At 31.6% G+C, this 27,882-nt stretch overlaps 1 protein-coding gene across 1 annotated transcript in view; it reads right to left on the reverse strand.

The window, feature by feature from the left end:
* LOC129949832 (protein GDAP2 homolog) overlaps nt 1-27,882 on the reverse strand; it is a 102,143-nt gene that overhangs the window by 56,495 nt on the left and 17,766 nt on the right. Inside the window, exons 2-5 of the mRNA XM_056061494.1 lie at nt 3,224-3,284; nt 3,001-3,152; nt 2,768-2,910; nt 2,531-2,663 (exon numbers count right to left, since the gene is read on the reverse strand). Of these exons, the coding sequence (XP_055917469.1) occupies nt 2,531-2,663; nt 2,768-2,910; nt 3,001-3,152; nt 3,224-3,280 (485 nt within the window). The 5' untranslated portion in view covers nt 3,281-3,284. The remainder of the gene's footprint in view (nt 1-2,530; nt 2,664-2,767; nt 2,911-3,000; nt 3,153-3,223; nt 3,285-27,882) is intronic.

The following is a 27,882-nucleotide window of genomic DNA, read 5'->3' on the forward strand; positions in this document are numbered from 1 at the left end:
TATTTGAGTCGAAAATGAATTTTTACCAACTTGTATACATTTTTTTTAGGTTTTTATTTTTTATAAAAAAACTGTCAATTCGATTTTTCTCAAAATTTGTCCTAATGTTAAAAAAATATTTCTTATAAGTAAAAATAAGTTAAAAGCTTTTATCTCAAATTTTTGAAAATATATTTGAGTCGAAAATCATTTTTTACCAACTTTTGTTAATTTTTTGTCGGTTTTTATTTTTTTGTACTGAATGTCGACAACAATATTTTTTAAAAGATAAAAGTTGTTTAAAGCCAATATATCAAAGTTTTGAAAAGATATTTGGTTCGAAATTCAATTTTTACCAAATTTTATTATTTTTTTTAAAAAAACTGTCAATTTGATTTTTCTCAACATTTTTCAGAATGTTGAATACAATATTTCTTATAAGAAAGTTTTTCAAGTTTATGAAAAGGTATTTGAATCGATATTCAATTTTTAAAAACTTTGAATAATGTTTTTTTAGATTTTTATTTTTTATGAAAAAAAAGTGTCAATTCGATTTTTCTCAAAATTTTATTAGATGTCAAAAACATTATTCTTCGTTGCACAAAATTGTTTTGGAGATCAAATCATATTTTGGTCGTAAAATTTTGGAAGTGGCAATTTTTTTTTCTTCAGTTTTTTTTATTTATAAAAAAAACGTTAAATGGATATTTTTCTTTGATATTACGTTACAATATATTATATACAATTTAATTCAAGTCTCTATCGTTTTTGGTTCGTAAGATATATAGGGTTAACCAAAATGTTCACCTTTTTTCAAACTGCTATGGTAAAAAAAACCACCCACGCATCTTTCTGCCTTATTCTATCTCTTCTGGTTCTTGAGCTATGTACAACGAAAAAAACGTCGCGAACGTACGGACGTACGAACGTTACACACGCACGCTCATACATCTTTCTAAAAATCTTTTATTTCGACTTTAGGGACCTTGAAATTTCGAGAAATATCAAAATTTTCGATTTGACAAATCGGACCCATTACAATAACTTCCTATGGAAAGTTAAAAATATCAGGTTTATGTGGGTATCTGATAGAGCACTGATTTTAGAAATGGTTGAATTTGAAGGAACCCGCCATTGTAAAATATTAGAACAAAGGATTAGACCTAGAGAAAATAAAACAATATTACTAAAAAAAAGACCACAATACAATACACACTTAGACCTGAGTTAGCTAACTCTAGAAGTTACACAGTGCATTAACTTTAAGTCTTTTCGTTTATACTTCAGAATTTTCAGAAGCAGTTAGATTATAGCAAGAAAAGTTTGCATATAGGAGGGTCTCACGAATCCTTATGATAAAATGTCGAAAGGTTTTTTCAGCTTAAGTAGGCAAACATTTTGTAAATTAACTCAGCACATTTAACTATAACGGATTAAAAATAATTAAAATCAAAAGATTCAATTTGGTTTTCTATGAGAAAGTATATATATAAGGAGGTAAAAGTACACCTTCAGAACGTTGAAAAAATATTTGAGAAAATGGCCAAGACTCCTTAATTGAGAAATACTTTAAAAGTTTTGTTTATATATTTTTGTTTAACACATGTCATTAAAAAATCACAAATTTAAAATTAATTAAGATTGACGCATTTTTTAAAAACATTTTTTATCATAATATATTAAGGAAACTTGAAGAATGGTATTTTTAAATCTGTTTTCAAGAATTTAATCAAAAATTGAATACAAAAATAAACTATGAAACATTGAATATTTTTTAAAGCAATTTCAGAGCACAAATTGATGAATTGACACAAATCACAATAAAAAAATTCATCAACAATTTCTTATTTCCGAAATGAAAATTCTAATATTTTGAATGTCATGTCAAAGCTATGCATCGGTTGACAAAAAAATATGCCCTGAAAAGAATGTGCCTAAAGCCCATACTTGTAAAACAGGATTTATACAAAACAAAAAAATAAAAGAGGTGGTAATTGCTGCGGGCATACGAACATCATTTCAACTCGACCGTAACATTTTCATTGTGCATCAAAGTTCATGAGTTTGTGATGAACACATTTGCGGGCTTTTCAACGAGGGCATCTAACAAAAGAAATCTCTTCTATACTTCTAACATTTACGCCCTATTGATATAAATGTCATGTACTGAAATAAAAACAAAACAAAAATCTAGAGCAAATAGGACGCCACCGCTTCAGCTTAATAGACCGACATTCAAAGTCATGAAATACACAAGAATAAAAAAACATATTTAGACCAAGCCAAATGGATTTTCCGAGGCTGACTCTTATGAATAGTTAGTTATAAACTATAGAGTAGCTACCTGTAGTTAAAAAAATGCACTTCAAATTGATGAAAAGTTTTATTTTTTAACAGGGAAATAATTTGAATCTTTTAATTTAAAATAAATTAAGTTTTTTAAACGAACAACAAAAAACAAAAAGTTAACAAAATTGGTTTTTAGTTGTTTTTCTCTATAGTTAGAAACACACAATACTCTTTTTTAACTTATAAAAAGTTCAAATCTCACCTATAACAATAATGCAATGTGTTTTCTGCAGCAGTTTTAAATTTGTTTTTATAAATGGGCCCAACAGTATGAATGATATAAAGCGCTGGCAAGTTGTAACCCTTTGTTACCTGAACTTCCCCAGTGCGGCACTCTGTGAAACAAGCATGAAAGCGCAAAATAAATTTAATTTAGCCTTATAAGTGATTGTCTAGCCATTATGGTATTTCAATTTCAAAATTAAACTAAACAAAAAACCTTTAATATGATTTTGGAGTTCGTCCTTGAGCTGGTTGCCTGCCGCAGCTAGTACTCTATCTGATATGATATTGCTTTCGGTCAGAGTTTCATCTGTAGTATTTGTGATAGCATCGACTTCTAGAAGTGTTATATCACCATCCCTAAAATAAGTAAATTGAGGAAAAAGTTTTAATACGAGAAGAGACGAGATGAAAAGAAATGAATATATTTCATAAGTGATGAGGTTGTACCAAATTATTAAACGACTATTAATATTGTCGGATACAGGAAAAGGACTAGTGCTATGACGTGGGAGAACAACACTTGAGTAATTGGTTGCGGGCAGTGTTGTAAGATTCTTTTCCAATCCGCCCCACTTTGATAAAGTTTCTATTTTTATTTTCTAGAGAAAAAAAAGTAAGAAAACAAATTGTTAAAATTGGTTATATAAGATACATATTCACACATATTTACGTTAATTTTAGCACCTAGGGATTTGAAATCTTCATTTGAGTTAGAATCAAGTCGCATCTCTCTGAAATAAAAGAAAAAAACAATAAAAATCAAATAAAAAATCTTAGAACAGTTTAATAATTTAAAAAAATAAGAAAACATTGAATTTGTAAACAATACGTAATCGATTTTTTTTGGGTATCATTGGATATGGCCTATTTTCTTGGTATAGTTTTGGAATATGAAATAATCATGTTTCGGAACCTATAAATTATAACAACTTTACAGATTGTGTAAATAAATAAGATAAATGTTTCCCGCATTTGTTTGGAAGTTTTTGCAAACATGAAATACTTTAAAGTTTTAACATTTCAATTTAATTGGGTATAAAATTGCTCCCAACTAAATAGTTTTTTTTTCTTGACTCAATTTTCCTTTAATAATCAATTTCCTTAAAGTGAGAAAAATATATACATATTTTTACATTTTAAGCCCATTTACCTTGTTTTTGAATTACAGTCTACCTCCGCTTTTTACCTTGACATACAAAATCCACCCAATAGACTACATTGTCTGTGACAAATATCTATAATTATAATTCTTGAATAGGAATAATTTATTAATGATATAAAAGTTTATAATGACAGAATCAATTTAATCTATTCCGTGATGTGGTTCTAATTGATTTATTGTCGTATAGAGTCAAAGCGAGTTATTAACTATGACATATGCGTGATATAAGGGAACCAATTAACACTAACACTTTCTTTTTGAATAGAAAATTAGTTGTTGGAAGTTTATTTTTTTATTATTGTTGTTTTGAAAATAAAGATAAATATTTAATAGCAATATTATAACATAAAACATAAATAAATTGTTCAGTCATTAATGTGTGCGTGTTGTAAGTTGGCAGAAATAACAAAGAGCACACATTTTCTGTTTGATAATCGAAAGGATGATTTATGATTTTTAAGACCACTTTTTATGAATAGAACTATAAGATTGCAAATTTCATCAATTCCACACAAAATAAAGTGAAAGTTTGATTTGAGGTGATTTATAACATGAGCAAGAAATGTGATATTTATCAGTTATTTATATGAAATTATTTTTAAGTTTTTGAGAAGAACAAAAATAAACGCAAAATGTTGTATACTACGAGTTCTGACTGACAACACTAACTTGTATCTAAGTTTTAATTGAATCTGAAAATTAGACAAAATTAATGCCGCAGAAAAAAAAACCAGTACTTTTTTAAAGGATCCAAATTCCATGGTTTCGAATATCGCTAAAAACAACCAAAAATCGTTTTTTAAGGCAACAAAATTCATCATGATTATGAAACATACAATCCTTTGTTGAATCATTGTAGTCTCTGACCAAGTTTGTATAATTTCTAATTAGTTATAAGATGACTTTTTTTTTCTTCTTTTGGCTCTTTCTAAAATTTGGAAAAACCTTGAAAGTAATTCCTTTCTTTTTTGAACATTTCCTTTAAGAGTGAAATTTTAGTACAAATTCCGTATACCAATTTTAGTTGTATACACAAAAACTCAGAAATACCCGTTTTTAACATTATTTTTGGATGTCCTTCAAAATCTTGATGTCCTTAAGACTACGAATTGGTAATAAGTACAAACATTGCTTTTATACTGTTTTCCGTTTTTCTGTCAAGAACCACTTTAGCATAAATGCTCACTTTTCTTTGAAAGGTTTACATATGTTTTCCGGGTAAAGGCTTACAACTATGAAGAACTTTTTGAAATAAGATACTGAAAATATTTAATCTATCCTTTTTAATAAAGTTATATTTCATATGAGGCTTATCAAACCAATATACACTTACGTGTAATCCAGCTATTTAAATATCTTCATAACGGTGGTCATAAAATTTTACCTGACCTCATTACTGGTTTCGATACAAAATGGCTATTTGCTGATACTTTCTTTATTATTAAACCACACGTGTCCTGTGTGAAATGCAATGTACTAAATCGAAATATTTTTCATAATTTTGTATTTTCATGAAGAGTATATAATGGATACATGTACAGTTGGCGTCAAAAAAATAGCTCACAAGTAAAACTCGTAATATTTTTAACGATTCAAAAGTTTGTGGGACAGATGTTTTATTGAACATTTGAAAGCAAAGCTTTATTGTGTGTAAGAGTTTTCCAAACGTTAGAAGACCGCCAGATAGCGAACTCAACAGCAAAAATAACATACAAAACGATTATACATGGGCAGTTTCTTAGAAAACATTGAATAACATCTTTATGTTAGGATACTGGAGGATGAGATGTTTCTTAAGAAGATGTCGTTGAAGTAGGTCTTCTAACATAAAACTGACCAAGACATTTTTCAGGGTAACAAAGGTTATATTATTGAACAGCTTGCACAGCCGTCGATTAAAAATCTTGGACTTGTGTCAGTGCGAACTAAATTAAGAAAAAAAGTTCCGGTATATCGTTTAGAACTTCTGGAAATCGTTGTTCCTTATTTTCAAAGGCTTGTAAGCTCTATGTAAAGGTTGAAACAGCTGTTATGGAAAATCAAAGAGACTAACATTAATTTGAATGGCAAGATTTGAAAAATACCCTGGAAATTTGAAGGATTGAACTTGAAATGTTTAAAAGGCTTGAAATTGATTTAACAGGAGCCAACTGTATTCGAAGTGTCAAATCAATTCTCTCACTATATAAAGTTGATGATGTTCTACGAGGTTATTTCTTTGACCGCAGCTGTAGGTCACCATATGTAGGTATTTATAAAATATTGTTTTTTTTTTCAAAACTTTGGTAAATTTTAGGTTTATAGGTAAATGCCAAGGCAATAATATATCTACGACAATCTTAAGTTGGCCAATGTCCAATCCGTTTATGTACCTACATATATCTATATTATGTACATTTATATCCAGAATAACCCATCTCACCAAATTGGAAATTTTCTCATAAAACATCTATCCTCCTGAGCCTCTCTCCCACTCACTCACTTGATATAACTCTGATGATGGTGCAATTTTATGTAATATTGCGGCCTAATTGAAACCTCAGCCTCCTGTAAAAAAGAACGATTCGATGGACAAATTTTGTGTACGTGCTCTATCGAGCCCAATTGCACATGTACTGTATAATGTACATGTACAGTAAAAAGTATATTGTACACATCAGGATTGAAGGTAAATAGTTACAAATCGACAACTACCAGACTTGTCTATAAAGATAAATTAAGAATTGGAGACAGAATGCTTATAAGTAACCCTTTTTTAAGGAACTGGAAAGAAGGTGTAGTGATGGTTCGACTGCATTGTGTATTGTATATTGATTTTTAAGTGAGATGTCCTTGACAGCTCCTACTAAACACGTACATAAGACATAACACATAGTTTGACCTTCTTAGAGTTTCACATGAAAATTCTTGGTTTTGTCTATAAACCTCATGCATATTCAAAGAGTTGCGCTTGGCTTTAATTGAACTGCCTCTGCATGTATCATATATACCTATAGAGGTCTTTTGTGTAGTCTTATTTAGGTATATCTAGGTTCATAGAAAATGCAGCAGTTTTTTTTTTAGTTCTTATAATCCCTGGCAGGTTCCTATTGTGAAAAGGGGGCGTTGATATGGCAAAACTGGTGGAGGTAGATACCTAGTGAAACATTTTTGTTTGTACTTTATGAAATAATAATAAAAAGAAGTTCTTGCATTTTGTATCAATCATTTATATTTGCATTTGCTTTTTTTCTTGTTTTTTTAAGTTGAAAAAAGTATCAATCATTTATATGGGTAAAGTTCACGTGGCATTTGGTTTTAATTCAAGTTCAAGTTAAAATTATTGCTTTGACATGATAATTTGTTTCATGCAGAAGTTGTTACATACAATAATAGTAAACAGCAAATTAAAAATGTAACCATTATTGAAGGTACTCGTACTTCGAGCTTCCGTTTGGATTTAGAAATAACCATTTCTTTGTGAACTTCTTACGAATCAAACTACAGTACGTTTCATATTTATATCGCAGTTCAAAAATCTTAAATTTTGATGTTGTTTACACACAATTAAAAAAAAAAAAAAGGAAAAAATAGTAATGGTCATAGCAACTTATTGCAACAACAAATTAATTTCAAAAACATATCAAGTGTTAATTTCTTAATAATACAAAAATAACAAAGTGTTTCAAAAGTATAAACCACGTATTAAAGCGGCAATGAAAATAAATTAAAAACGAAATTAATAACTGATTTGGAAACCTTTGGCAAGAATAGATTTTACAAAGTAAGCCAACAGTTCTGGCTCAATGCCGTTCCTAATGGAGAGCCTGTTTGAGCTCTGATATCGTCTCATATGTTTTTCCTTCTGCATACTATATTCTCCTAACAAGGACTCCCCGAATTTATTAATAGGGTTAACATCGGGACAGCATGCTGGCCAATTCATTAAATTAATAGAATTTATTTCTAACCAATACTTTTTTGTCTACTGGTATGGATTCTAGCATTGTCCTGCTGAAAAATCAAAATTTGCTCAGGGTAGTAGAACTAGAATATTCGATCAAGTGAATTGCATTTTGTGGCACTCCTTTGAAGATCAAGCGCCTCACATCATCACCGAACAGCCACAAAAATTTCGCCTATGTAAATACTGCAGTTCCTTTCGTAAGTCCATCAGAGCTATCTAAATTCCATTTTTTCTCCTCAGAAAAAAATGAACATCATAATGTAGGTAAATGAAACAAAAAATAAGTTAATGAAGATTCAATGACAGATTAATTCTTTCAATCGAAAATTGAAAAGTGGGTTTCAAATCAATTTCTTCATAACTTACACAGTAAGATACAATATCTCATCTGATAGTGCAAGCTTCATTGATAATTCTATTTATAATATTTAAGTGAATGTGTTACAATCAAAAATCGTTCAGAAATCAAACAACTATGTCATATTGGTATGAGATCAAGAGTTCTCATTGATTGGGAGAAACAGATCCTGTTATATAGGTACCTCTTGGTAGGCGCGTTTGGATGACGTTGTGGAGTAAGGTCAACGTTTTCTTTTTAAACAGATCATCAAGTGTGATACCAAAAATAGATTAATTATGGGGTAGAACCTTTATGGGGATTGATTCGCTTAAAATGCTGAAAATGTTTCCTTGTTAGAGATCTTAATGTCTTCCAATCAATGGATCTTAATGTCTTCCAATCGATGCATTTTTGATGCATTTTCGGGTTATCAATTAGCTTATGAAGGTAAATGTTAAAATTGGTATTTGTACTTAGGACAAAAATAAAAGATGCGCCATCTAGTGTTTTTTTTAAACTGACAGCTATTTTCCAATCAAAATCTTTGTATCATGTTGATGTTTGAACACCGTAACGAAAAACATGAACCCGCCACTGATGACAATTCTGCACTAAGATCTAGGATTTTTTATTTACAAGGTCCATTTGACTCATCAATTGAAAGCATGGGACCATGCGCCTGGCTATTGCTTCGAAGTTTTGACCTACGGACCTTGTACAACGATTTTTGGTTAAAAATCATCTTTTCTTAAGAGAAACATTTATAACTCAGTGAAGACTTTAAGAAACAAAATTGCCGCATCTACCGTACGCCAATATCGACACTGTCAATAATTAAATGCATTCCCAAAATTTAACAGTTTCGTGTGCATTGTGTAGTGGTTTGAAGATATGGATATGTACAAGTTCTGGATGGTCTAGAATGGTGCGCTATGCTACAATCTATCTTTCGTTCATCGAATTCGAAAATTGGGACCAAATATCAGAAATAATACACCGAATGTTCTTCTTGAGCTTATCAGCGAAGCAAGTGACTTCACATACCTCCACGAAAAAGAAATTCAGGGGTGTTAAATCGAACGATCTTGGAGGCCACGCCACAAGCTCAAGACACGCGAGGTAATACACTCATTAAAATATTCTTTCAAAAAATTATTGTTCAGTTGTCTGAATCACAGGTAGTGCCTTTTTTGGTAATAAATTTACAATATTTGGAAAACGTTATTCAAGAGTAAGTCTAATTATTATGAATTGGAAGACCAATCTGAGTATAAATCATGTGACAGTTTTTAAAAAGTCCAACTCCGATAAAAATATTGTAGAATTGAAAATCGCACGTCCAAAAAAAACATAGACTTTGTTTTTGAATTCTTGTTCACTTTCACAGCAAGCAATGTCATGCACTGAACGCAAGCTTTTAATGTGCCATATTTTGTTAAGAAAATTTTCTGATATTTTTTTCACATTCCAAAACAATATGTTTATAGTACTAATCACTAGCAAAATTTTCCTAGTAAGCCAAAAAATGTCATGCTTTTCTACTTTCCTGGGAAATGAAAATTTCCCGTGCGTGAAATTGACAAACGAATTAGCTTACATGAGTATAATTATTATTGAAAATATCATAAGAGTCAACGTGAACACCCACGATTTTAGAATATTAAAATTAAATTTTTAATCGGATTTAATGATGACGAGACGAGACGTTCGAAAAAGTGAAAGTATCAACATGCATTACAAATACGAGAAGCTATGAGTAAAGTTTTCCCATTTTCATGTTCATTTTGATTAAAATCTTTAGTTCCATTTTTTTTGTATTAATATAAAAATTGCATGTAAAATAAATTAAAAGGTATATAGTTCATTCATGGGTGTAGTTATAATGCACTCAAACTACCAATTCAAATGACAAACTAATAATTGAGTATAAAGAAATTGATTAATTAAGTTAGCTTTAAAACGAAAAATTCACTAGGGAACTATAATTTTCACATGAAAATTATATGCTTTTAAGATAGAACGTATTTTGTGATTTAATTTTGCAGTTTTTAATGCCTTATCATATACATAGGCAACTACATTTATGCACATATAACGTATGTATATATGCTGTAAAAGATATATTTTAATTCTATTCTTTTACCAAAAAAAGGAGTTAACATTATTGTTATGTTAAACAAGAGGCAAAATTCCACAAACAAAAAAAAACGGAAACAATATTTTAATAATACAAAAAACTTTTGTTTGTCTGTTTTACAAACAAAAGCATACTTTTTTTTAGAGTATTAGCTTTTAAATTCATCTTTCAAATTACATAGGTTTAAGTTAAAACATAACACATCCTTTTCCAATAAATTCTATGTTGGTTTTGCAAGGTTCAAATCATTGTCTTCTAGATACAGTTTAAATGAGTTTAGGATCTTACTTAGACTTAGTTTTTCAATGCTGATTTAGCACCTTGTAAAACCAAGTGCTAGTTAATCCTGATATAGAGTTAACTTACGGGGGTTTATTGTTAACTTTATGAGTGATATTATAGTTTGTTATCACTCAAAAGTTATCAATTCAGTTGTCAAAAAACTATCGAAATCAATAGATTTTTATATTTTTGTTGACAACCGTTGTTTTTAATCTCATTTTTTTTTATTATTCAAAATAAATTAAGGATTCTCCAAATAAATTAAAACGTTCTGGTAGGTCTTTTTCGTCTCAAAAGAGTTAAACTCAATCATTCAGTACAGAGTCTAAATATAACAAAAAAATATTCATTGTTCAGCACAAATAAATAAAAAAAAACTTTTCAATTACAATTTCAGTATCTGTCAAAAACATTTTTATTTAAACCTGAGTTAACTCACCAAATTTGAAGGGTTCACTCAGAGTTAACTGCACGAGATTATAATAGACTGAAACTCATGTTTCAGGAGTAACCTCGAGTGTAACTCTAAAACTAGGATGATCTTGCACTGAAAAATAGGGCCTTAGTTTTCGTTATTTTTCATTAATTATGATATGACTAATTGTGCTTCATTTAACTCTCCGATGTTTTCAAAAGACTGGAAACAAGTTTTTGAATAATTCGATTTAGAGTTAAGTTTTAGTGCTGATTCCGAATTCACACTCCTATTTTAATTGTGCGCTTAAACTCAGAAATATCCGTTTTTGACATTATTTTTATATTTTTTAGACTAGAAATTCTTTTTCTGTTAAGAACCGTTTTAGCATTAACACTTCAGCATTCTTTAAGGGTTTATTTATGGAAAGTGAAGACTCATAAGGAATGAGTTTTTTTTAGAAAAATAAATTATACACAAATATTGTAGCCGAAGAATTAGCGGAGGCCTTGACTGCTACTAAGCAGATATTACCGCCATCCAAGAAATACGATAGGATGCGCCGGGCAAAAAGAGGATGAAAAACTGCTATATTTACTATGCTCATTGCTACGTAGAAAACCAACAACGCTTATTTGGATGCGGCTCTGTCATTAGAGCCAGACATAGGCAACAAGTTTAGAGCTATAGTTGCATAATACGCGCACATGCCCCACATCCTCACATAAGAGAAGGATGACAACACCAAGAATATGTTTTTCGAGCTCTTGGAAAAATCAGATGTTGGCGATTTGAATGCCAAGCTTGGAAGAGAAGACATTTTTGGTGGAATAATCGGGAAAAACAGCCAGCACGACAACACTTCCAATTTCAGGCTTATCGACTAAGTTGCGGGCGAAACGTCATGGTAGCTAGTATGCGACTCGAACAACTACCTAGTTGTTGCCAAGGTAGCACTTCGGGTTTTGTGACCCAATACAAAACAGAGAGATGCTGGAAATGATACAACGTCGAACGGCTCTAATCGCAAGAGATCGCCAAATCCTTCTCCGACCGAGCCACAAGTATAATGTAAAAAAAACTAGTAGCAACATTGCCAAGATGCAATCAGAGAAGCCGCCTCCGACACGCTACATCTCAAGCAGCCACAAACAAGAAACCCCTGGTTTTTTGGGGAGTGTCGGCAGGCAAATATAGCCAAACAACAGGCACGCAAGTCGGCCGGCGCTGCATAGGAGAACTAGAGCTCCTATGCAGGCTAGAAAGCAATTGAATAGCAAAAACCCTCTCGCGAACGACCAAAGTGACAGTGTATAAGCCCCTTACCATCCCCGTTCTGCTATAATTTGCAGAAATATGCAGAAAAATTCTTCAAGTGATCAACGGTCACGTATGCATAGAATGTGAGTTGAGGAGAATATGGAACAACGAGATATACGAGCTGTATAACAACGTAGACTTAGCCAGAAGGGTAAAAGTCCAATGAATAAGACGGCTGGGTCATGTAGATCGCATGAAAACAAATGCATCTAGCTAGGGACCGAGCAATTTAGAGAAGTTTGTTGGGTGAGGTCCTAGTTCCTAGGCCAAAGCCAATAAATAAAGGCAGCCCCAAAGAAAAGTCTAGAGGCGTTAAATCGCATGAACGAGACGGCCAATAGATTGGCCCATTTCTTGAGATAACGCGCTCATCAAACTGATTCTTCAATAAATCGTCTGTAGCTGGAAACTAAGATGAATAAAGTGGTATGAGCGATGCAGACTCAGATTTTGAAATTAACTTGTTATTACCAGTCTACTACATATATAAGGCCAGAACTACGACCGAAAATTGGAGTTAACGTTCTTACAAGTTGCGGTCATCAACTCCGAATTAAGGCAGACGTTTTTTTAAAAATTGACAGACGTTCCTCATTCGTGAACTTTACCATGATGAAAATGTTGAATTTACTGCATAAATTTACATTAAAAGTTCGATGATTAGCGAAAAGGTGTGTTCGAAAACTGAATTCAAAGTTAAATTCAAGTCCCTATTGGAAAACCCTATAGTTGTAAGCAAGTTGCTTAGTCGTACAGACTGTATAACAACAAGCTTTGCTTTTGAACAGTGTCTCTAAAAAATGTTTAAAATTTAACACCTGCATTTCCTTATTAGAAGAGCCTTTGCTATCGATTTTTCATAATCGATAACTTTAGCTATGCATTTTTACTTTCATAACTAAAGCTAATTTTAAATACTATGTTATATTCTGTTAAAATATTGTATTAAGTCAATTAATCTTGTCAAATTTCGTTAAAACCTTCTAGAATTCCACAAAATATACAAGACAAAAATGACGTAGCACTTAACCCAGTAATAAGATTTATTGTTTCCAAAACAAACTTTTTTGTGTGTGTTTTATATAGGCTTTCAAAATATGTATTTATCTGATGACATTTAAATTGAATTTTTGTTATGAACTTCGTTTATGTCGTTCGACATTTCGCAGTGATTCAGATTTTCTCTATTTACTACTTAAGAGTAGCGGCCTGTCGAAAGTATCATTTTCAAAATTCATAGAGGTATAATTATTGGTTATTTTTATGTAGGGTAGGTATACATGTGTATTTTTACAGCTAGATATATGTACATACATAACTATGCGAATAATAGTTAAGCTAAGTTTATGTTCCTTCCGGCAGCATTTTTCTTTACGAGATTAATGACGCATTTACTATAAACATTACTCGTAGATTTATTTACAACAAAAACTTAGATAAAATACAAAAGTTACGTAATTTAGGTATTTGCAAATATCTATCTACGTATCGGTATCGCATTTAATATGGGAAGAAAGCCAAATATTTGCTTTTTATTTCATTTTATTTTATTTTTTTCAATATAGCAGCAACAAAATGACGCACCATTAGACACATACCTACTTTGTTTTTAGTTTAGATTAACGATTAAATACCTTTTGATGATGTCAGAAAGCATTGTATTTTTATACGTACATATGTAGATATACATTTTTGTATACTTAAAAACTTTAAGTTTGAACAAGAGTAAAGTTGTTAACTTTCAAATTAGGTAAGTTAAAATTTGCTTATATGGGTAAAAATAAACTTATTATTTAATGATTACTCCGTAAATTGACATGTTTGGAATTTAATTTTAACAAGTACAAGACAAATCTCCGTTGGTGTTATGAGACTTACTACTTGAACGTTTAAGTCTTGAATGAAGAGGTTGAATATGCTTACTCAAAAATTCCTTACTTCCACAATTTTACGGGTTATCCATTTTGCGGTTTAAAAAGTATAGTTCTGGAATTTGTTAAACCAATTTTTCTTCCAGTTGACATTTACGAAAATGGATCGCTTAGCTATCGAACAACGCATAGAAATTGTTAAAACCTATTACAAAAATGGTGATTCTGTCACAGCTTCTTTAATAGGAGATTTTGGTTTACATAATCGTCCAACTACGCAAGCAATTGTGAAGAAATTTGAAAAGAATGGATTGGTTACAGATATCATAACACTAAAAATATCGCTGCTGTAAGTGGACGTATTACTGAAGACCTGAATGTGTCGATTCCTCGTCGTTCTCAGAAATTAAGTCTGTCTAAGGGCACATTATGCGTATTTTGATTTAAATCGACACCTTACATCTATATTAATACCAGCTCACACAACAACTGAAACCAGCTAACCTTTCACAACGTCGTAGATACGTTTGATGGGTTCTTGACCAACTTTTCGGTGGACGGCGATTTTTAGAAAATCAAGACGGTGTCATATGCCACACAATTCGAGCGAATATTTCTTTATTACAAGAGACATTTTCTGGCCACGTAATTTCTCGTCGTGGCGATATCAACCAAGATCATGCGATTTGACACCGCTGGACTTTTTTTTTTGTGGGGCTATGCGAAAGATTGTATTTTTGCCTATAACTCTTGGGCAATTAAAACCCGACATTCGCCAAGCTACCTCCCAATATGTGCCAAAAAGTGGTCGAAAAAACCTTAAAAAATCGATGCTTGCAACAATTCACATGGTGGTCATTAAATGATGTAATGTTTCACACATAATGTCAACGTTCAAACTTTATAATGAAAAAGAAATATCATAACAGAAATATTGTCTATGTGTTTTATTTACGTTTACTTTTGAAACCGCAAAATGGATAACCTTGTATTTCAAGGACCTTACAAAAACTTTCTATTTCAACTTTTGCCTAAAGTGTTTTAAATCTGGAAACGCAAACTGAAAAAGGTGTTAAACATTGTATTCCCACACCGATACCACCAACAGCATCATGTTGAACATTTCCTCTTCCACAATATGTACTTATATATGTATAAAGTAATTGCAAAATGCAGACACCTATCCCCTGTCAGTCAGTGAGTCAGTGTTGAACTTCCCTATTGCTATATTTATAACTACCGATGTGAATAAAAGTGATTTATTATTGTATAAAGTTCAGAAAATCCCAATACACAATTTCAAAGAATCCATTTAAATATTACACTCGAAGAACCACTCAGATCTTTTTCATCAACATCAACATCACATCACCAACCCCTTCTCCCTAGGGCCTGTATATACATAAGTATGAAATGGAGATACAAATAAAAAATAAAGAAAAAAACACATCTCTAGTTGGTTAAATGTTATATAGTGGGAAGACCTTTTAATGTTTATTAAAATCTCACTAACCGCAACAATAAAAGCCTCTTTTTCAATTATGCAAGACTTCAGTTATCGGGCCAACACCGCACCTGATGAAGCAACATATCTGCAAACAAGCTATAACAATTAAAACCAACTTATACTCTACAGTACAGTATATAGTACATATACCCCAACCCCATATTATATCCAACCAACCTGGAAGCATCAGACCCAACAAAGGGTGCTTAATCAAATTTACCACCATTCGTCGTCGCCTGACTGGATATTATGATGGGACGGGGGTTTAAATGGCATGGAATGGAATAGCTATGTTTAGTGGGGTAAGTGACGAAACCTTCATATCAATTCATCACACATTCAGGTGATATTGATTGGTGCAACCCTTTTCCCATGCCGATGTCGATAGTTCATAAAAAAATAAAAAATAACTGTAGCTAAAAACTGTCATGAAAGTCTCTTGGCATACTTTCAAAATACAGTATGTAAAAAATGGCAACAATAACGAACATAAATGATATACCAGTGTGGTCAGTTTCTATAACATATTTTATTTAGATAGAACTTAATTTAGCATTCACAAAGAAAATGCATAATCTAGGGGTTTAAGCGAAACTGGCTACTTGAACAGTTTTGACAAGGAAAGACATTGTGGTTTAAAGCACATCACATTCACGATGTACGGCTAAAAAACGAATCTCTGAAAGTTCGGCCTTTTTTGTATTATCTTCAACTAGTTTATAGGTTAGCAGTATAATTATGAGCGGTCGTGTGTAATACGATATAGAACTTCTAAAGAAATTTAATTTGTTTAAATGTTTACTATCCGATTTTGAACCGGGACCTTAAAACTTTAAATTTAAATTTTTGTTCGTATAAACTTCGAGGTGACAAATATTTTTTTTTTTTAGTTTTTTTTTTAATTTATAAAAATTACCGTTGATTCGATTTTTGAACAAAAATATACACGGTACAATATATAATACAAAATGTAATTCAAGTCTCTAACAATGTTGGTTTGTGAGTTATTTAGGGTTAACCACCATTTTCACCTTTTTTTTAAATTGCTATGGTAAAAAAAAGCCCCAACCAATTTACGATAAGATAAAAAGTCATGGTACCAAACTTAACAGAAACTTGTTTTAATCCAATCCAAGAACAATTTTAGTATGTGTACCTATTCAGTGGACTCAAATAACATATTTAGTTTTTTTTAGTAGAAAGCTTTCCAAATCGGCCAAAGAAAAACTGCTGATTGTTTTTAGATATTCCTTTGGAAAATCTTTTCTTAACATCTTAAAAGAGTAATTAACACCAAACGATTCCGCGAAAACCCTCAACATTTGGAAAAAATGTAAAAAGTATTTTCAAAAATGTTTGTGCGTATTCAGTTGAAGCGAAGTGTATTTAAACAGCAATGTTTGCAAATAGTTTTTTTTCAGATTTTTTTAAGATTAAGCAAAAAAGGGACTGATACATTTTTTTCCATCCAAGATTTTTCTTTATTTTACCCATTTGTCGCGTCCATTCTGTCTGCATCTCGATTTCTTTAAGAATTTTTGTTATTAAACTTAGATTTTAAAACTTGTAAGGTATATTTATCCTGCATTATAAAATGTGTTAGCGGTTTTTTGAGTAAATGATTCTTTTCCATCTTCAGGGGTATTATAAAATATGTTTAAAGAATTGAATAATTAAGTACCAAATTATTAAAACTATAAATTTACATTGTTTTTAGCTTTTGAAAATTGTTTTTTTTGCCAACTTTCTTTGGGAATTCCAACAGAAATAGAAACTATATTACCCTTATGGTTCTGAAGGTCCAAAGGTCAAGATTAAGTTTAATTCAAATCCCAAAACTCTCATTTACATCTTTGTTCTTTTCGAATTATTGGTCAACATGAAAATTATATATTGAGAAGCAACGTAAGTACTGTTCAGCTAGTAAATAAAAACTTAAATTTCAAATAAAAACATTTGTATGTATCATACCAAGTTTGACTGAAAGCGATAGGAATTTTTCTTAAACCAATCCAATGTAGAAAATGAATTTTAAAAAAACATTTGCAGTATAAAAGACTGTGAAATAATGTTGAATGTAAGTATTTCTCTTCAGGGTTTGAAATGTTTTTATTTTTAAACATTATACAATATCAGTTGTGCTACTAACTATTCTAAAATAAACAATACTTTTTTCTGTGTGTTAGTTAAATTCACATTCGAATAAAAATAAAGTTTGGAATGAAAATAATAATGATACAAAAATGTATAAATAGACAAACAATTGGTTACGCACGTTTTGCCTATTACCACCTGATATGTTTGATTACGTGATTAAAATAATAATAAAAGAAAAATTCTATGCAACATTCCTATGCTTTATAATAGATTAAGTAAAAGAGGTGACTGTAAAAAAGATTTATTTTATGTATATTTAAAATTAAAACAAAAGAAGAAGCTGCATATAAAGCCGATTAAAATCAATAAAGTTTTTCTTCATTTTGTTTTAAGCTGAAGCTCTATTTATGTATGCTTAAACCGTGACTTTTATTTTGTATAGACAATAAATACCATAGGTTTTTTTTTAAATGCGTTTGGATTAAATATAGAAATAAATAATAACTTATTTCTAATTAGATTGGTAGGAACATTGAGAGAGTAAAGAATAGATTTTGAATAATACTAAATTCTAGGAAGAGGAAATAAAAATCAATTTATTTTTTATTTTTAAATTTTGTAATTATTGTATGTATGTGTATATTTGTTTTTCTTATTGGCGTTATTTGGGCAAATGTCACTTTAGTAGCTGTCATGTTTCGACATTCGACAAGTAAGGACTACCAAAAATCTGCATGAATGTGGATTTATTGTATTGGACATTGGACGACGTTTATTTTTATCAAGACGTTGCTATAAAAGCAAAGAAAGAGTCGCAACTTTGCAAAAAACATTTGCTGACATTGTTCACTGTCGCAGAAGTGAGACACAATTAATAACCGAGATCTTCTGATTTAACACCTTTAGACATCTCCTTAAACGTCACGTAAAATAAGGTTCATGCCAATGTTCCACAATTCATAAAACTACAATTCTTGCTGAGTCAGACATCGGCCGATACTGTTTACATTATGAAATATATATCCATTGAATTACTAATTAAAATGAAACCTTTTATTAGAGAACCCTGTAGGTCATAATAAAAAAGGTTTAACAGTACAATATCCACTATGTGAAAAACTTTATAGTAATGTTAACCTTCATAGAATCAAAAAATAAACAAACTTATTTCGGATCTTAATTCCAAAAGAGCAAAAAGTGTATTAAAAATTTGACGTATCCTTTTGCTTTAAACTGTTCACATAGTGCTAAAAATCTGCCAGATTATTCTTGCTTAAATAATTGTATTTGTTTATTCAAATTAGCAAAGCAAAATTTGTGCTTTTAATGTTCAACTCCCGTGATGGAGACAACCTGTTGACGCATATTGTCCGTCCATCCAAAATAATATTAAAAACAAAATTATATAAAAACAAATACAAGAAGTCATTACTTTTCTGTTTTTAGTTTGATCACGTTTACTTAGTACCTACCCAAATAATTATTTCAAGCACGAAAACTCTACATTGTTAACAAAAATGTTTTTGCATTTCGGAAGTATTTATTAACTTACCGAAACATTTAACGAGAACTTTTATATATACGAGTAGCAACACATTTCCTGAGGTAACCTGCCGTACTATTTCTTTTACCCGAAGTAATTGCTTAAAAAATGCAGCAAATACTATTGTATGCTATGAAATGTCGACTATTCACTATACCAAAGGTTCTGTACAAACAAAAAAAGAGTAAAAAAAAGTTTTTGTGTGTATCAAACGAAGCCGCATTTCCTTTCATGGCAATTTCTAGAGAAAAGCCTTATTTTATATTTTGTGGGTTGAAAAAAAAAATAGAAAACAGATTGTAAGGAAAATCTTTCGGTGAATGAATAGACATCATTAAACCTTGAAAATATGGAAATGCAAAGCTATAACATAAATGAATTCAAGTCCATGAGCTCTTTTTTTATTTTTCTTTTTTGTGAATATTATGTAACCTTGTCCTTAAAATGAACTTAATTTACACTACTTAAATAAATTACTAATAAATCAACTCCTGGATGACATAAATAGTAACGTAACTTTCACAGTTTTCGGAAGTTCGAAAATTGATATTGTTTCTGAAAAGTGATTTCACAGAATGAGACGGTCGGTGACAGGAGGCAAAATCGAAAGAATAAATTTTGTCATCACACTCGTAAGTTTATTTTTTGTTCGGCAAATAAATCATTTAACGTGTGACATTTCTTATTATTACATATTTGATTTTTGTTTAGAAAAATGTATGAGAAAATTCACAAATATTCGAAAACACCATGGAGAAAATCTTTCCCGTAATTGTTTTGCTTGACATGTTAACCCCATAACATTTTTAATAAACATATTTAAACAGGGTGGTTTAGTTTTAATTAATTGGTTGTTTTGCCATCTCGAAATCCAAAATTTACCAACGACCAACGAAATTATTTGCTTTGCACTTGAACAACCTTGAAAACATTGAAAACTTATATCAAAATGTGATTATTGCGTAACCCAAACAGTATGTGAAAAAACTTCGTGAGACTGGTGCTCTAGTGGACAATACTCAGGGCTCCTAACTCGCCATCGATCTAAGTAGCTTAACATTTTATCAGAAATCTGAAAAAAAAATTCTGCACAAAGATCTCGGGTTATTCGCTCACATGGGTCAAGTTTAAGTAATTGAAGGCACATGACTTTGCGCCTTAGAGCACGCAGTATGCGCTTTAGTTGGCAACAATACTCTTATTAAACCTTCCTTGTGGGTGCCAGGTGGTTATGATTAACAAGCTGTCTTGAGCTCTATCAAAATAGGGTAGTAGGTAGTCTAAGTTCAGGAATAGTATGCATGCAAAATTGGGCGTCCCCCACAAAACTCATTGCTGTAGTTGCGGAGACCAACATGAAATTGAAACTGTGATTCGATTTCTCTGTGTCTAAATGTCCAGTATTGACCATTGACCAATTCTAAAATGTCAACCTTCCGAAGGACATTCTTAAACGATCTCCATGAACTTTTCGAAATGAAAATTTAAGTCTTAATTTCCTTTCAGCTGAACGCGACGCAATGGCTCTACATCGCTGAAAGTCATTGTATAGATCCGTTATAAAATATATTTTCTAAATACGCAGGCCTATTGCGCTAATGGTATCAAAACGGCGCTTTAAGTCACAAAGCAAAGGCTATGAGCCTTAGAACAAGTTGAATTTTACACTGATTTTCGAAAAAAATCAAATATCTTTTTTGACGTGGATGATTTTTAACGCGGCTGGCTGTTTCTTAAAAAATAAAATGTCGGCACATGGAGGCTCGAAAAACCAGCACGTTATTGTCGAAAAGACAAAGCATCAACAGAGTGACAGTTTATTACGGATGGTGGAGTTGTGACATCGTTTAACCATTTTTCTTCGAGTTTCAGAAAAACCGTTTTGTTAAACGGTAGGCATCAGAGAGCTGCTACAACCTTCTTTTTAAACTTAAATTAAAGAAATGGTTTAATATGACTCTGATTCATGACAGATGACGCGCCAAGAAACAATCAATCTTTAGCACACCAAATTTACAAATCGTGTTATTAGCAGTGTTGGCGATGTCATTTGCCAGCTTCTGAGTTGCGATTTGAATCTTTTTTTACTTTTTTTGTGGGAAATGTGAAGGTTCGATGTTCTGCTTAACAATACAAGTCGTACTGTATAGGTTCAAATTTAAAATAGATGCTGATGTGCCTCAGGACTCTGTTTTTTCTCTGATCTTCTTTCTTATTTTTATTACTGATCAATTTATTCTTTTCCTCGTAGCTTTCGAAGTCCATTTTCAGACTTACATCCAATAAAAGTTTACCTACACAACATCGTTCCATTGTGCACTAAGAAACCGAGTGGAATTTAATATTTCGAAAACCCAATGATTTTTATTTTATTTATTTAATCCGTTAATTATCTAACGTTAATATAAACTTATAGCTATTTACATAATTTTTAATTTAAAATTTTAATCAATATAGAAATAAATAAATACTATATCAAATTAAAAAATCTTTCTTTAAATTGTTTACTTTTAACATTGTCATTAACAGATGAAATTAAATTATAAAATTTATTGAAGACTGAAATCAATTGATTTAAAGGGCTATTCATACCATAGTTAGTTCTGCTAAAGATCGGACATAAAGGTATCTGTCTTCTTATGCTAGTTGGGCTATAGCTAAAATTTAGACGATTCAGAGCTGTTGCGGATATAATAGAACCATTAATTAATTTTAAAATAAAACAAAATTGGAGATATTGTCTATGTTGTGAAAGTGTAGGGAGCTTTATTAGCAAAAGTCTCTGAGAATAAGGAGGTGGTGTAAATATTTGGGAAAACGGAAGAAAACGAAGACAAAAACGCATAAATCTTTTTTGGATACTTTCAAGTCTGTCAATATGGACTGAATAGTATGGTGCCCATATAACACAGCCGTATTCAAGTATTGGCCTTACAAATGATACATAAAGAAGTTTTAAGACGTATGGGTCACGAAAGTCACGAGAAAAACGTTTAATAAAACCTAGAATTTTGTTAGCTTTTTTAACTATAAAGTTATAATGGTCACAGAACGTTAATTTACTGTCAAGAATAACACCTAAATCAGAGAAAACGGAAAGCTTACAAAGGGAGGAAGAATCTAATAAATAGTTATAATCTATAATTGTTTTTTTGCGTGTAAAACACATAGTTTTACATTTGTCAATATTCAATAAAAGTCGGTTTGTATTGCACCATTCCCTAAAACTATGAAGATCTTCTTGAAGCTGTGAGCAGTCATTAATTGAACTAATAGATTTTAAAATTTTAATGTCATCAGCGTATATTAAAACGGAGGAGTTTTTTATAACGGATGTTATGTCATTTATATATAAGATAAATAATAAAGGACCTAAATGGCTACCCTGTGGAACACCAGAGTTGACGTAAAATTTGTCGAAGAATTCATTTCTGAATATAACGCTATAACTTCTGTTCTTGAGATAAGACGCGATCCACGTCAAGAATTTGTCGTTAAACCCTAAGGCCTTAAGTTTATGGACTAAAGTCTTGTGACACAATTTGTCAAAGGCTTTGCTGAAATCTGTGAATACGCAATCTACTTGTTTACGATCTTCGAAAGAGTCAAGGCAGAAAGAAGTGAAGTGAAGTAGGTTTGTAATTGTTGATTTATTCTGGACGAAACCATGTTGATTTTCAATGATGTCGTTAAAGCGAAATAGATTCTTGGGTGGCACAATGTAACTAAACATTTCGATATTTTCGGAATGTGCATCACTAATTGCGGAACGATCAAATACGTCGCCAAAAGTTTCGCAAGATTTTCAGGTTTTCTGAGAAGATGCAATAAATTTGTCTCTATTTTTGATGATTTACAGATCCTGTATGCGTCCAAAACTTGAGTCTAACTTCCGTCTCTGGGCTGATGTTTCAGAAATTTATTTAAGCCCTTTGGTGAGCATTCAACGAAGAGCTTTTAAAATGATTGGTGACAATAGCATCATTTACTCAATTACTTCACTCAAAGCATCGTCGTAAAGTTTCTTCTCCTGCCCTTTTTTTACCATTAATTTAAAGGACTATGCTTTGATAAAATATCTAGTTGCATTCCTCCCCTTAAACAGTACAACTACAATATACCCGCTTTATTGCTCTTTAGTTTATATACCTGAGCTAAACGTCAGCCGTGCTGTAAGTGCAGAATTTTGTTTTCTAGCCGCACTACGCGAATGTGGAATGGCTTGCCAAAAAACCAATATCTTACACCTTCCTCTTATAACTGGGCTCAACATAGGCCGTTCTGTGAAGTGCAGAGTTTTGTTTCCTAGCTGTACTACGCGAATGTGGAATGCCTTGCCATGCTGTATTTTTTCCTGTCATTGCAATATTCAAAATTTAAAACCCTTTGAGTATATTCTTATTATAAAGACAACTATTTAAGTATTTAAATTTAAAGCGAATATCATCTAAGCAAGACGTGAGCTTCAACCTGACACCATTAAGAAGGTCTTGGAAAATTTAAGCAGCAGAATAAGAAACTAGTTGGAAATGGTTGCTCTTGTACTAAAAAGCGTATTTTTTTTTAATTTTATTGAATTATTAAAAAGAAACTTATATTTGGGCCACCCTTTACATTAAGCGTACAAAATAAAACTAATTGATACGTATGATTAACATCTAAATATTTTCACTTAATAAGTTTATGTGAATTAGTCAACTTACAATTGATATCTATTAAAATATAATTAATATAGTTATTGAATATTTTTTAGGAATGAACACAAACAAAAAACAAACATCAATAAAACTATCAACCAAATCACTATAATACTTAAAGTTATTCAGTTATTTATTTCTCACATGAATTTAAATGTTCAACAAATAAAATTTACATATAAACATACATTTCATATATAATACATGCACTTTCCCTCCTACACCCGAACTGGGTAAGGTTGGGAAAATGTTGCAGCAGCGTAATTTTCTTTTAGTGGCGCCTATTAAGAGCAGCTGAAGTATAGTTAAAAGTGTAAACACTACTCTTTTGTACAGAAGTACTTAGTCACTATTATGTATGTGCACTTACTTGTGACTTGTGAGTTTTGAACAAATGAACAAAGAAAAATCCTTCTAATGCTCAACTAAATCACTCTTAGTGCAATGGCCCTATACGCGACGCCTGCATTGACTTCGAAAGTAGGGTAATTATAAATAAGTTGTAAATTGTATAAAGAAAAAAAACAGTACATACTCGCTTTTACGGACAGTTATCTGATAGGATACTTTAGGTAATTTAAGTAGCTGTGTGTGTGCATACTAACGTAAAGTTTGAGAAAATTTGAGGAAATCGTGAATAAAATTTTACCCACCTTCGAAAATTGGGAAAATGGATATTATATCGAAAGTAAGCTATAGAATTTATTGATGTTTGGAATGGGTAAGTTTTTCTTTTTAATAGGCAAAATTCTAGGATAAAATTAACAGGTAAACAGTATCAACGTTTTCGAAGTTTGAGAACGGTTTTGTGATTTCTTCACAATTTTTTGGGACAGTAAATCTAAACACATACATATTTGCAAAAATAGATTTTTTTTTGTCTATTTTGTGTTTTAACTTTATAAATTTCAGATATTATATACAAATTATATCGGAAAATACAGAACTATACAGGTTTTTCTAAATAGAGAAGCTCTACTGTAATATGTGTATATAAATTCTACTCATAATCTGATAATATCAATTGATGTTGTGCTTTTTATTTAATCAATAACATCATTACCCTAATTTGACTGACTACTTGCATAATAGACTTATACTCACTCAAGGACGGTCATTGAAATTTAATTGATTGCTTTGCCTGCGACTTGGGACATCAGGGTGCGCATTAAAGTCATTATAATATATGTAGGTATTGATAATAAAAAGAAAATCAAAATCAAATTGTAGCATATAAAACAAGATAAGTAAATAAATACATAAATCTGCTTAAATAAAATTGAGGCAATAGTTTACCTTTAGCTAGTTTTAGTAATCATAACAAACAAAGTTTGTGTGAAGTATTTTTAATATTTTATCGAAAATATGTTGCACAGAATAATTCAAATAATAGAAAAATTATGTTGCACCCAAGAAGTTTTTAGTGATCTTATTACGCCAGACACATATTGCGACCATAAGGAAATAAGACAGGGTTTACAAAGAGGCCTCTGTGTATATTGGTCTAGGTTCCTTAATATTGCAATGAAAGAGAAAGACAAAGAGTGGTACAATATTAAACATTTGCGCAGTACGACTAAAAAACGAACCTCTGTATCTTAAAGTCAAGCCTTGTATCGTCTAAGCAAACCAGCAAATCTTGAGAAATCGCGTATATGATGGTTGAACAAGAGGTGTTGATACACATACGGAGAATGTTGCGAGTATAACTTTTAAATCGTGTCAAAACCGGTATATTTTATTTTAACGATACAAAACAACATTGGGCTTTCGAAGCATTAAATTCCACTCGGTTTCCTATTCTCCATTGTGTAAATCTTTTAGGGTCGGAATTTTGAATATGCTTATCGTATTTTAAAGTTGCAGTTCCACTTCCGAAGGACATGCTAATATATATATGATATAGGTAAGTGTGTTCAATGGAGAACATTTATTTTTTGATTTTCAGACTTAAACCTATCCAATACTACTTGTATCTGAACCGAAGTCATATATGTCTGTTGTAAACACTATCATTTTTTTAAATATCAAACACAATGCGAGGGTTGTGTAGAAAGTTTCCAGCCTGAAAAAAGTAGATTCGTCAAGCTTATCAAAATAAAAAAAACTTAGTGATTCGATCACTTTTTCTTGATAATAGGAAGACTGCGGAATCAATTCGAACTTCATTTCGCTGATTTTATTCATGACAATTTTATTTGGTCGACTATTATAGCAAACACAACAAACCACCCATCTTGCACAAAGCTTCTCAATGCCTAAGTGGTTCTGTAAAATATTTCGCATACGTTCAAGTGACTTTTTACAGGTCTCAGCTTTTTCATGCACTTTCAACCTGCGGTCTTCCAACTCATTCTGGAGTTGTGATCTTAACGGGTTGTCCTGAGTGTAGCTTGTCAGAGGTGGTCACAGGACCCATTTTAAATCCACAACCCACTTCTTAGAAGTTGATTACGGTGGGTTCTAGTATTGAAAGCATCTCAACAAAGATTTTTGCCTCTTTTCATAGCGATAAACTATATGGCCTCTTTCAAACGAGACGGTTTCGTCCGTACGGTTAAAATCCGCACGGTTTTTATCCGTGAGCCATTAATAGTTAACTAATATACAGTAAAATTGACTAAAGCTTTCACACTGGACGGAGACGGGTTTTTTCCGTACGGACGACTTAAAACAGTCGTCTCAACGACTGACATATACGGCGACCGTGCCGTCGCCGTCTTATCAGTGGCGCACGTGACTACGCGAATGTATTCACAAAAGATGATTTTTATTCGTGCGCCGTCAGTTTTTGTGGTCACTTGTACCAAATATCTAAAATATAATTAAACGTAGACTATTCACGGGAAAAATACGTTATGTATGAAAACAAAGTCCGTACTGAAAAAAATCGTACAGATTTAAACCGTACGGACGAAACCATCTCGTTAAAAAGAGGTCTAAAGGTTGGTGTCCATTTGAGAGTTAACGTGCTGCGATCTCGCAAGTGGACATGGACATAGTCTGGAGAGTAGCTCGCGAAGAGTTGACTAATTACTCTCGACATTCGATCTTTTTGAAAGTCACTCGCAAGTGGACACATGTGTTTACAACTATCCGAGATAAGCTCGCGGAATACCAACACAGTTCGTATTTTACGCAGTGACATTGGAGGAAACCAATCAACTTATTGAAAAATATGAATCAGTTTAATTATTGTGGAGAAATTGTAGATACTGGAATCCGAAAAAGTTACTGAAGGCTGCCGTATGAATCACCGGTACAGATCATACAAATAACTTTTAGTTTTCCTTCGAAAATGATTTGCGATATATGCTTACCGGATGTTAAAAATCTAAGTGATACCAGTATACGCTCGCGTAATGGTAGGGTTTCCCTTAATTGGGTATCTTTTTTAAAAATTATTGGCCAACGTTTTGTATCAAAATTCTAATTTCACTAACTAACGGCAAAAATTCAAAACTGTTGAGGACCTTCAATTTGAAGCTCTCTTAAAAGTCTTAAAAGAGCATACCCCTTACCGAATTGGTTACGACTTTGTACCCACGGTTTGACCTAACATTTTTTTAATTGTAAGAATACATTGCCAAGTGATAATACGCTAGCAGAAGAAATCTATCAAGTGGACGCGATTATGAGAGTACCCTTTGCAAAGAAATTCTCAAAATTTTAGCGAATAGCTCGTGATAGCAAAATTTCTTAAAGTTGGCTCTTAAATGGACAGTCTCCCGAGAGTTGCTCTCGAGAGTTAACTAGCAGAAGTACTGTCAAATGGACACGCACCTTAAGATCATCATTGGACCTGTTACTTCGAAAGTCTCACTCCTAGTCTTCAAAGTATTTCTTGGGGTAAAAACGCTGGCCAACAAGGTAATAATCAAATTCAAGATTTTTAAAGGCTTTAGTTCCAATTCGACTAAAAAATCGATTTATCACGTCCCGTTTCATGAATTAGTTCTTTTATATACAATTTGAGAAGGTATGCTTAAACGGTACTTATCAGGGTAACGCA

Source organism: Eupeodes corollae, chromosome 3 (genome assembly GCF_945859685.1).
Source record: "Eupeodes corollae chromosome 3, idEupCoro1.1, whole genome shotgun sequence".
Classification (NCBI taxonomy): domain Eukaryota; kingdom Metazoa; phylum Arthropoda; class Insecta; order Diptera; family Syrphidae; genus Eupeodes; species Eupeodes corollae.